Raw genomic sequence first — 12,645 nt, forward strand, 5'->3', positions numbered from 1 at the left:
CTGATGATATATATTGTCCAAATTATATTTTCATTTAATATGCATTCTATCTTTATTTATAATTTTACAGTCCTAAAAAGGATGGACAGTGGTGGTTTCTGTTACTTTGTTTCCTAATTGTTAGTAGATAGGCAGAATTCATGGAAGTTATGTTTCTACAAAGCCATTTCAGATTTGGAACATTAATTTGTACTGGAGAGAAGCCCAGGCTTTCATTATAACGCTCTCATAGGAAGGAGTTTAAACACGACTATTAGACTTGCTATATTTATACTTCAGATACCGCAAATCAAAAATACTGAAAAACTTCAATCAGGCTACCCTTGTAACCAAGCCTTGCTATTTCAAATATAAACCATAAATAATATAGATACTTAAGGTGAGATACCGGGTTCAAGCACCTAAATGCAGCACTACAAACCACAAAACCTCCACTCAGCTGCAGTGAGCACTGCATTTTCCTCAGAGCTCCTTATAGCTCTCAGCTGAGGCTCAAACAGCCCCTAGCCCTTGGTGGATTTAGAAGTCCAGTCTCTCCTGCTGTCCCAGAGGAACTTGCCAAGCACTAGGCCATGGCCACCAACCCTTTCATGAGATGGATTTTTCCAGGGCCCCAGCATCCCGGCATTCCCAGCCGAGAGTGGCCTCTCAGCTGGAGCTGCAGGAGTGCCTCTGTGGTATTAAAATCGGTAGATTAAAATTGCAGTGTTTTTATGACATGCAGGGATTTATCTCCCACAGGCCAGTGAAGACATTCAACCCTAACAGACAAATGCTCTGCAAGTACTCCAGCTGCTACATTGATTTCCAAAGGGTTTGTGCCACCTCTTCCATCACCAGCTCCTTTTCTCTTCCTTCCCAACCCTTGATGCTCTAAATCAAGAGCAGGGAGACATCTCTGTTCAAGGGGGTAATTCGGGAGCTCCAATCAGAGGGGTTTGTGCTGGGAATTTAACAGAAGTCAAGGATGCTCTATGGCCCTTTCTCTGACTAGTCTGGAGATCTTTTCAGTGTGATTCCTGCTACAAATTCACTTCTGACTCTGTAGACGCTTACAGTACACTGCAGCAGTAACACTGTACACGCGCAGAGGAGTGAACAGAAGTGTGAACTCCTAAATAAGTTAGGAGTAATGATAAAACCTCCTTCAACTGTCTAAACTAATGCTTCTGAAAAGGTCACATTTAAAGGAATGACATTAGGACTTGAAAAATAGGTTCCTCTCTTTTTGGTACTATGAGGATTTCTAAATCAAAGTATCCATTTCCTCTTTTTGCTAAGGAAATTGTTGTGCATACAAATAAAACACAAACATACAGAGCAAACACTGCTCTATCTATGTTAAGAGATTAACCTTGTTAGGAAAATCCACACTGGATTTAAATTTATTTAAATAAGAAAGTAACTTCTATTTTTCTTTAATATTAGAATAATGATATGCTATTAGAATTATATTATTTAGAAAAAAAAATAATAAAAAGGCCTGATTTCCTATCAGTGTGGCTTATATCTTCCCCTGTAAACCCCCTTCAATTTCCTTTATTTATTTTCCTTACCTGCAGTCATTTCCCTGTCACCCTATCATCCCCTACATACTTAGCTGTGGCTGTTGAAGTGCTGTCCATGTTATAATTTGTCAGCTGGTTTATCTCTGTTTATGTCTGATTACATATGTTACAGTTGGTCGCCTAGTTTAACTTACCGAGTTGCTTATCCTTGGCTGACTAGTTGCTCATCTGGGAATTGCCACAGAACAGAATGCCTTTCTCTAAAAATATATGCTAATGTGTTGTTGTGTTTTTTTTTTTTTTCTCTCTCTTTTTCCCCCCCGCCCTGCTCCACCACTGCGGTTCATACCACTGTGTCTCCTACTCCTTACTCACAGCCGGGTGAAACTGGCTAACAGATTCAGGACTGGAAAGAGGAAAAGGCTGGCAGACAGCAGGGACCCACCCACAGACTCCTTTTTCAGGAAAACAGCTAAAAACATGGCAAGCCTCTGCTGCTTTTCTGCAGTATCTATGCAGTCATGAGAGGTAACTTCACACACAGCTTGAGATTGAGCAGGTTACTGAATATACCGATAGGGTTCCATTTTATTGGAAAAAAAATTACATGGGGCAGAACTGAGAACTTCATAATGACATTTGTATTTTTGTGTGCATGTTCATGAAAGCTAAACAGAAGCCTCTTAAACCCATTTCTGGTTTCAGTAACAGAAAAACTCCCACCAGTTTTGAGAGTACAAAGTCTTAGACGTGAAGCTGCCTTCAACAGAACTTTAAGATTTATTAAGATTTGAGAGAATACCAACCAGAGGAGAAAATATAGTCATCATCTTCTAAATTTTCGGAAGCAAAACGTGATGAATGAAGTCCCAAAAAGCTACAACAGCCAGATTTGGAAATTTTGAAAGTCCCAAATGTTCCATTTGAATTTTGCATGGGATCGTTTGCATAAGAGGCAAAATATTATAAAAGTAATACAATGAATCATTCCCTGACATGCGCACTACACATAATCTTCTAAGACATTAATTAGATAGTAAGTGTATAAATAGTGCCTATGCTGGATTACACAAAAGCTCTTCCTTACATCTGCTCTTAATATGCAAGAGTTAGGTCTCTCAGTCCTTTATGACTAATAATGTTTTCATTTCTGCAGAATACAACTACTATTCAACCAAAGTTATATTTAAGTTTCAAGAACTCCTCTGACTAGTTTAAGAAATCTAGTGAAATAGCAGTGTACAGTAGACTTAAATAGGCCAATCGAGAGTTAGTTATTTGATGAAGTAATTCTTGAAAAATGTTACAATTTCCCTAACTATAGGCTTCATTTGACCAATAAATGAAGTTTTGGATGAAAGTTACTCCTCTATTTTTACTCCCAAAGCACAAACAAATGGCTGCGTCTGTCAGCAGCACATTTTGTGATAAAAACTTCAGGCACAAGCAAATTCCATTAAGTTAATCCCACCAGAATTTGCTTGGGTCTGACTTGAAACGTTACTAATGAGAAAAATTCACTGGATAGTTGCACTTGTGCAAGATGTCACGGAGTAATCCAGGAGCATACACTACTGTGTATTGTACAGATGTCCCTGTGGGCATGGCACCATGACTCAGGTGAGCAGAGCACCAGCTCATGGCCACAGCTTTGCCCAGAACTCTTAGGCCTGAGCAAGGAGAGCTACACAAAACTCAGGGCTGCTCGATGAACTTGCAGTGGCTTCTACTGCTTCAAGAAACTCAACATTATATAGTCCCACAAACCTGCATTTTGAAGGTGTTTCAAGACTTAGTGCCAAACCAACCAGCAGACACCATCTATATATACACACAAAGAAAGACACACACACACTATACTATTTAGTTTGTATTGTACAGATTGAAAAGATCTCTTCTGTTACTTTAATTTGTGCCTACATAGAATCCTCCCCATGTTTCCATCAGCATTACATTTTCCACCTTCTCATATTTCTAACTGAAAGGACACAGCCAGCCCCATGCAGAATGCAGATCAGGGAAAACTTGATCCACTGCTGCAGAGGATGTTGCAGAGTACAGTCTGGACCAAACAGCACGTAGGTTTAATGATTTGAATCCTGTTTATTTCAGCACATATTTCTTTTGAAGCATGCAAGAAATCTGCAATGAAATGGGACTGATCAGGTACTTAAATTCTAGTGCCATTTAAATTATTTGCTGAATGAAGGTGGGATTAGTCAATATGGGACTAAAAATCACTTGGTAGACTGTTTGACCAAGAGTCAAATTAAGGATACATTTAAGTGATTTGTTGAGCAGAGATTTTAGTTTGGAAAAAAGTTAAGGACAGTGATTAACATTACCCAGTTTCTGTTAAAATACATGGTTATGGTTCAAATTTAATTTCCAAATGTTCTTCCTTCTTTGAATAAATATTATTTTTCCACTTTGCTACTCAAAGGCAACTTCAGTTTCTGAATAATCAAAATAGCATTACCAAACTAATGCTTGACTAAGAATTTGTTTGCTGGAATAGCAAATAAAGGAATACAGAGGGGAAAACAAAATGAAAGAAAACAAACCAAAAACTGCAGCTCAGAAGGCACAGGTGTGTTAAGAGCATTCAGATTAGCACAAGGATTTTCTGTAATACAGGAAAAATCTAAATCAAATGGTGGTGTCTGTAAGTATATGAAGCGTTTTTACAGTGTTTTGGAATCTTTGAAGCCAGCACAAACTGCCTAAACATACCAGCAGCCCCCATACATCAATGATGATGACTTTCCCAGCGCCATAACATAAAAGTGACAGAAATGTGCATGACTGATTAGCAATAAGTAATGATTTCATTGCTGTTCAGGTACGTGCCAATCACTGGTTGTGGGAGTTAAACAGCCTGATGCAGAAGACTGGCTAAGAAAAACAATGCTTGTTTAGATCTACAGTATTCAGATTATTTGAGGTCATACTACAAATCTGTGACTACATTGACTAACTCCTAAAATTACTACAGTAAATAACTTGGAGGTTTATACCGAGAGTAAGGGAAACAGGGTTAATTCTTCAATATTTTTTATGGAGAAAAGTCTTAAACTTGTTTGAACTTTTAACATGCAGATCTTAAGTAGTACAGTAAATAATAATAATGATTTTTTATTTTTAGTGATAAATTTATAATATTTTTGTTTTTCTTTAGCAGCCTCACTAGATAGTCCTCGATATAAAACAAGTACAAAATTTTGGTTCTTTACAATGACAAACCCAGGTGTGAGCAAGAAATTCTGCAAGAAGTACAACAGTACAAGAAATAAGATATCCCACCTATTCTGTACTAATTCTGGACAGACATTGCATGGATACAACTATCTCACATGTTATTCACAAATACGATGCATGCCACCTCTTTCATAAACTGTGTAAGCAATTCAATGGCTTTCCTGCCAATTTTGCACAGGCCTAAATATTTCTAGGTTAACACGGTAAGGAATTAACATCTCTGCCTGTGCTAATCCCTGCTGTCTGTATGGATGTGTGGCTGTGAAACTAGACATCAAGCTGTCCACTTGCAAAATACTTTGTGTAACTTTCTATGCACACAAGCAATAGATTCCCATTTAAACCAATAAACGTTATTTCCTATTTTGAGCTAATCTATATTATTTCTTGTTTGCTTGCTGCAACCTGAATGAAATTTAGATCTTTTATCCTATTTAATCTGATTTTATGGTTTATAGACAATCAGCATCCTTTCTGATTGTCCATAAAAATGTTTTGAGAAACAAGAATATGAAGGACTATGAATCCAAGTCAAAGAAAGGATAGATTTGTAATAAATTGCTTTCACACTGTGTAAAAAAACATCTACTATGGGGACTGAAATAGCACTTATATATATGGATGCACATATCCACATATATGGATCCTAGTTTTCACCCAGGAGTTCCTAGTTCTATGTAGTATTAGACCTCGTGTTAAAAGTCTGTTATCAGACATCTTTTGGAGCGACATCTGTCACTAACTCAAGACCTGATCTGCCACCACAAAGACGCAATCGGAAAGCAGTGTTATCTCACTAGATATGGCCTTACGCAGCAGCCGTGTATACTTTTGACATTACTACACAGCGCTGAGTAATTCCACCCATAGTTTTATATCGTTCATGCCATCGAGCTCCCATCTAAAAATATTTCAGATATTTTCCAAGAGCCAGAGTTGGCTTGGACAGATATATTCTCACGTTTATGTCCGTTGTATCGTGTATGGCGAATGCCCCTATGACTATTCCCAGGAAGAGCCAAGCCGGTCAGTCTGGGGAAGGAATTACTTTCTACCAGCTTCCACGCCTTTATCTCTCCGCTACGTTTGTTCCAACACCCCACCAGGCCACAGCCCTCGGACCCACACCCGGAAGCCACCTCAGGGGTACCGTGCACACAGAACCCGCAGTGAAGCAGCGTGTGGGCTTCAGACCCGCACCAACTCAGAGGAGGGACACGCTGGCTCCCCAGGGTGCCGAAATACAGCGCCCGAGAACGAGGCGGCTCACGGAGCCCCCCTGAAGCCGCCCACGGCGGCTGCAGGCCGGCGGCCAAGCCTCGTTCGCCCGCGGCAGCCACCGGAGCGGAGCCCCCCGGCGGCAGGGCAAACCCCGACTCCCCGCAGCCCCGGGGCAGGCCCCGGACCCCGGATCGGGCAGGCCCCGCCCGCCCGCCGCCTTTTCCCTCGCCCCCCGCCCCGCCGCCGAGCCCCGCACCTCGGCCCCGCCTGCTGCCGCCGCCGCTCTCCATCCCGACGCCCATTGCCGCGGCCGGGCCCAGCGCCCGGCCCGATGGCGGCGGCCGCGGCTCTGCCCCCGCGGCAGGCGGGCGGGGCGGGGGTTGCTATGGCCACGGCAGGGGCGCGGCGCCCAGCCCGCGGCCTCCGGGGGCCGCGCAGCACCGGCCTTGCGTGGGGCGGGCCCCGGGGCGGGGGGCGCTCACTCGGCATGGGCTGCGGCCCGGCCCGGCCCGGCCCGGCCGTGTGGGTGTACTGCAGTGTCCTAGCTCTGGATAAAGGGGAGTGCCCGGGCGCCAGAAGCCTCTCGGAGCAATACGCTGCTGTCTAGCGGAAGCTTTGCCACCTCAGTGAAAGGTGTGCGGGTTGTTTTGTGTGCAGCTTGACTGGAAGTCAAAGAATATCCTCTGTCATCGAGCGACTTAAGCCAAACTACTCAAAATCACTCATATTTTAGAGGAGAGAATGGCAAATACAGAGCCTACAGCATTTCTAGTGTGGTGCACGGAATTTCAAAATAAACAGCAACTTTCAGAAAGTAGCATTTGATCCGACCAGTGATGAAAATATCAATGCTGCTGTGTTTGTTTTAATTTTTGACGAAGCGATAAGTTTGTATTTTTTGTCAAGCAGGTTGCTATTTTACCCAACATGAAATCTCCTGAGCATTTTTGCAAGAAAATCCTTCATTTTGAGTTAAGCTCCCTGACCAGACTGAGTAGTGTAGTCACCTCCACAGCCAGGCACCACAAAAAAGGCTAGGTATTAGTTCCAGCTGGAGGGAGGAGGTCTAGGAAGAAAAGCTTTGTACTTGTGTCAGTTTCTTAGGAAAGTGACGTCTTTCATTAATAACGAAATTAGAACTATATATTTCTTTCAGATGTGGAAAACCAATGTCCACACATTAGCTGATGAATGCATTTTGAAGGAATTACAGATATTTTAGCTCTTTAGTTTTGTAATTAACAAGTAATTCTAGGAAGTTGTCACTCAGTAATTAGTCCTATCCAAAGAGAATCACAAAGTTGCTGTGATGAAAGAAACGCTGCTAAGAGGTTTTTCTTCTTGCCAGTAGGAAGGTGCTTCATTTAACTGTTCACACTTCAATGTGAGTTGTTGAAGAGATGTTGAAGGGAAAGGCATTTTAATTACAGTACAGGCATTATACCTGTAGGTCATTCCCCTTCGTGATCTGGAAACAATTATTATTTGTTCCCTTACAATCATTAACTGGGCCCTTCCATCTCAGATATTCTATAGGGAGGTGATCGTCCCCCTGTACGGCTCTGGTGAGGCCGCACCTCGAGTACTGTGTTCAGTTTTGGGCCCCTCGCTACAAGAAGGACATCGAGGTGCTTGAGCGAGTCCAAAGAAGGGCGACGAAGCTGGTGAGGGGCCTGGAGAACAAGTCCTACGAGGAGCGGCTGAAGGAGCTGGGCTTGTTCAGCCTGGAGAAGAGGAGGCTCAGGGGCGACCTTATCGCTCTCTACAGATACCTTAAAGGAGGCTGTAGTGAGGTGGGGGTTGGCCTGTTCTCCCATGTGCCTGGTGACAGGACAAGGGGGAATGGGCTTAAGTTACACCAGGGGAGTTTTAGGTTAGATGTTAGGAAGAACTTCTTTACTGAAAGGGTTGTTAGGCACTGGAACGGGCTGCCCAGGGAGGTGGTTGAGTCACCATCTCTGGAAGTCTTTAAAAGACGTTTAGATGTAGAGCTTACGGATATGGTTTAGTGGGGACTGTTAGTGTTAGGTTAGAGGTTGGGCTCGATGATCTTGAGGTCTCTTCCAACCTAGAAATTCTGTGATTCTGTGATTAAATACAGGTGTTTATGTGATTTGCTACCCATTCTTATGTTCCAGGAAAATAGTTTTAATGTAGTTCACAATCATGGTAAAAACAGTAAGAGGATATTTTAAAACAGTTTATTCCTTATTTTTTGTCTTATTCAAATCTCCCAGGAAGTCATGGAGGCAAAAGTATTCATGCTGGACGAAACCTAGGGTTTATCTAGCCCAATACTTTCTGTGTGATACTACCTTCTACCAAATATTTTAGAAAACTTTCCAGTAGCCAACTTCTGAATGTTGTGTGCATAGCTGAAGTTTCTTGCTAATACCTAACAGTTGTTGGGCAGCCTGTGGCTTCACTTCAAGGTTTCATTACTTTGTCTGTGATAATTTTAGATATTCCTGCTAGCCGTGTGAGGTACTCTTTGGATGTGGCCTTAGTTCTTGTGCTCCACATTATAGTGATTATTTTGACAATCTAATACCACTTTCTGTAAAATCAGCTCTAAAGTTAGTAGGTTTAAAATTTATCTGAGAGGACAGGAGAGGAAATACATGCCTTCAAAGCCTCATGGTCCCCATTCCCTCTTAACTGTTTTTCGTAAGGTGTCTGTTCTCATGGTGTTTCGGCTTCTGTCAGCCATTAGGCCACAAATACCTTACCTTTTGTCAAAACCAAATCTTTTGATAGCATTTTTTTTTTCTCTTATGTCTCTTTTGGATGTAGGGCAGTGGTATCACGTAGGGTATCTGATCTGTCGACTCCTCTGTGCACAAACTGCAAATCCAAAAGGCCCTGAGTCGAACAGCTCTTTCATTTTTGCTCTCTCTCTCACCCTACCCAAAGCAGATTTCAGATTGCATGTAAAATTAGGGGAAAGGGTTTCTGGAAATCAGTTCCCTTAGTTCTCGTCTTTCAGTGCCTCTGGCTTAGACTTCTTTGAAATAATTTACATAGTTAAACCATTAGATTGTGGAGGTAGAGACAGTCCTCAAACAGTTTCCAGTTGAGATAACTGATGATAGATACAACAGAGAATGTTAGGTGCATGAGAGGTCACCTCTCTGTGGTATCCTGACCATTGGTTGTAATGTGCTGTACTGGCTGCAGAGATCATCCTACTGAAAACATGTCTCTCCATCTCTCCCTCCAAATGAGTTGCTCATAGTAATATTTTTATATTTAATATTTTTTGTTTTACTGTCTGAATTCTTAATTTCAGTTTCCTGAATTCTCAGTGTATCGTACCCAACACACAGTAAGTAGTCTGTTCTCTCTGAGCCTAATAATGTGTTTCTCACACTGTCCCTCCTATTGTTCCTATACTTTCCACCATGTAGATAATTAAAACACCCAAATGTGAGCGTTTTTAGAAACATATCACAACTGTTCCCCTGGTTTCTAGGCAACGCTGAGGGAATGTAGAATTTCCCACTAGTTCCTTCTCAATCAGCAGCATCCTAGAAATGTCCCAGCTCTGAAATTTTTGACCTCCTATGGCAACACATATGAGAGCTTTATGTGTCTGTAACTGGTCTTACTCGCAGTCTTTACATACTGTAAGTGTAATTAAAAGGTAACCCAGCTATATAGCTGTGTGTTCACACATTAAGTCCTGCAACATGTACTAAATAAAAATAAGCCCTAAAAGAAATTGAATCAATCATGGACTTTGATCCATCAAAATAAATTAAGAAATAAATAAAATGAATTGCTGCAGAGAGCCTACCATTGCCAAAGAAATAGCATGACAAAACCTGTAAAATTTGTCCTTTCCTAATTTGGAAAGAGGAAACAGCATTGAATGATGTTGGCTGTCTTTTTCAGGAGGGCATTTTCCCTTTTCCTTGGAATGCATTACAACAGAACACGGTTTTGAAGTGTGTGAGGATGAAAGCAGCAGGAATAAGTTATGTGAGTCACACTGGCAAGCATATATGGGTACCTGTTCCTATCCTGACATGGGTTTACAGAGCTATTACAGAATCACTGAATGGCTGAGGTTGGAAGGGACCTCTGAAGATCATCTAGTTCAACCCCCCTGCTGAACAGGCACCCAGAGCACATTATGCAAGATGGCACCCAGGCAGGTTTTGAATATCTTAAGAGGAAACTCCACAACATTTCTGGGCAACCTGTTCCAGTGCTCTGTCACCCTCATAGGTGACCTTACCTACTTGTATACTACCTCAACTCAGTGCATTATCTGACACAGACACCTACTGTTCAGTAAATTTACAGTTAACAGTATTTAGCAACAAAACAGCATTCTTAAGGTCAGAGTAGTGTGTATTTTTGTGGAAGAAATAAAGTTGTTAGAGAAAAGGATGTCAAAAACAGAAAACAGTCCATATGATGCTTACTTCATTTTGCACATTTAGCACAGACACAGGCCTGGTTTCCTATGAAAAAGTGTGTGTCAGGCAGAACCTCAAACAGTTACTGTCTCATTTGGGACAGAGAGCAATTCATAACATCAGAACTCCACATTTCTGGGATTTGACCTTCTTGGAAGAAATAGTTTGTATGTACACTGGAGAATTGAAGTCTGCAGTTTTTTGGAGAATCTTTACTTGTTTCAAACCACTGATTTTCTTTCATGCTCTGTTTTCCTTACAGCTGTCTATCAAAGTAAGCCTACATATGTAGGCAGAAGACATCCCCAAAACAGATCTGCATACCAAATTCCTGTAGAAAAGCCCTAAATTCATCACACTGTGTACTTTATGATGGAAATAAGTCTCCTGGGTTTCCTTGAATTTTTATTTAGATCCATGATCCTTAGTTTTGGCATCAGTGCCCTGTATCCGTGCAGCTTCGTCACCTGCCTGTGCCTCAGGGTGTCAGCCTTCCAAAACACTGGCTGCTGCTCGCAGCAGGCAGCTGCTGATTTGCAGCAATCCCCAGCCGGCACATTCAGACCATTACTCTCACAATCGGTTCTACAACTGTCTAGAAAGGAAAACGTTTCCCTGAAACATCAGAGGAAGCAGTGCTTTCTGAATGCTTTTAAACAGGCTGTCTGAGCAGATTTTTTTGCTACCTACTTAGGAAATTCATGTGTCAGGCAAATGGAGTAGCTCTTACACGGTGTGAGTGCAAAAATGAAATGTCTTGAAAAGAAATAAAATGCTTTTTGTCCTCATGTTTGCCATTGTGCTGCATGTGTTTTGGTCACTTTGTCCTTAGAGGTATTTAAATCATTATAAATCATTATAAAATCACATAGTCTTGAAGTATCTTTGCTACTTTCAAAATAATACAAATACAAAAATTACATTTTCTGACAGGGCTGGAGACTCCCTTTCTTCATGGCATCACACTTAGTTGTTTTGTTATTGCTTGTATGACAACAGTAGTCAGAGATTTCTGTAAAGGCTAGGGCCCTACTGGGAATGAAGATACTGAAACAATTAAGAGGAGATGGTCCATGTCTTAAAAACTGCAGGTTTTAATATGCTGTTATTTAGAATGCAATAAGGGAGCTAGCTTAAACTAAGAGGGAATGTGACAAAGAAGATGAGAGGAACTAGAGGGGTGTATTAAGGTTTCTATGAGCAGTGTTAAACCACCATACTACTTGTCACCTTGGGAAAAAAGGTCTCCCCTGCAATACAAGTGAGTACCACCAAAGCCCCTTCAGGAAGCTGCTGTGCAGAAGTACTCTGTACATCAATTCTTTCTTTTCAGTTCTATACAGAGTCTTATCATGAATCTACCCCTGTGATACAACAATATTTTTTATATGTGGCAGGGAAAAAACATATAAATTGTAGAAGATGTTATTCTTGGCTGTAATGTAAAAACCAGTAGCAGGGGTGACTCAAGATCTGCTTATATTTATTCTTACACTGTCATTTTCTGTTTATCTGTTGTTCCCATGAAAGTTTACAGACAGGAGGCTTGTACGTGAAAAACTGTCCTTTTTTAGCACTGACTGCCTGAGAGCTGCTCTTTTCTCATTACCTTATTTGAACCATTGGGTATTAAAGAATACAGACTACAGTAACTAACAGTGTAATTGGAATTTTAAGGGGAAAAAAGTATGTAAATGTCATAACCCAGTTGTCTAGACCATAAGATATGTTTTATTCTCTAATAGATATACCTATTTTGTTGCATGGAAATGCTTACTCATAGTAATTAAAGAGAAAAAGGATGAAAACATATTTCATATTTCACTCAATAACAGAGTAATAAGACTCAAATTTGACATATATAAATGACACAGCTGTATTAAACTCGATGAATGTGTTCCTACTTAGGCCAAGATGGGTTGTCTATGTCTACGCGGCCTACAGCCGGCAGACAGATGAATGTCAGTGTGGCATCTGGTGTGGCACATCTACCTTCTACACAGCCATTACAGTGTGCTTGCACTCACCTAGCAGCATGTGAATCCATATATGTGCTTGAACAAATGGGGTCCTGTGCGCTCAAGAGAGTTCCTTTAGCTTTGACAAGGTCAAGAGGAGGGATTCTCAAGGGTAGCTTTACAATTGCCTACAGAACACAATACACATGTACTCTAATTTTCCACAGTGGACTCCTACATTTTCAGTATCTACATGACTTTGTGTGTGAATGTGAA

The 12,645-nt window shown here is 41.3% G+C and overlaps 1 protein-coding gene across 6 annotated transcripts in view; it reads right to left on the reverse strand.

The window, feature by feature from the left end:
- Positions 1 to 6,399, reverse strand: part of SPATA7 (spermatogenesis associated 7) — a 43,750-nt gene extending 37,351 nt beyond the window's left edge. For all 6 annotated transcript variants that reach the window (XM_068683006.1, XM_068683008.1, XM_068683005.1 and 3 more), the window contains exon 1: positions 6,244 to 6,399. In XM_068683006.1, coding sequence (XP_068539107.1) covers positions 6,244 to 6,289 — 46 coding nt within the window. In that variant the 5' untranslated portion in view covers positions 6,290 to 6,399. The remainder of the gene's footprint in view (positions 1 to 6,243) is intronic.
- Between the last annotated feature and the right edge of the window lie 6,246 nt (positions 6,400 to 12,645).

The sequence above is a fragment of the Anas acuta genome, chromosome 5, assembly GCF_963932015.1.
Source record: "Anas acuta chromosome 5, bAnaAcu1.1, whole genome shotgun sequence".
Taxonomy (NCBI): domain Eukaryota; kingdom Metazoa; phylum Chordata; class Aves; order Anseriformes; family Anatidae; genus Anas; species Anas acuta.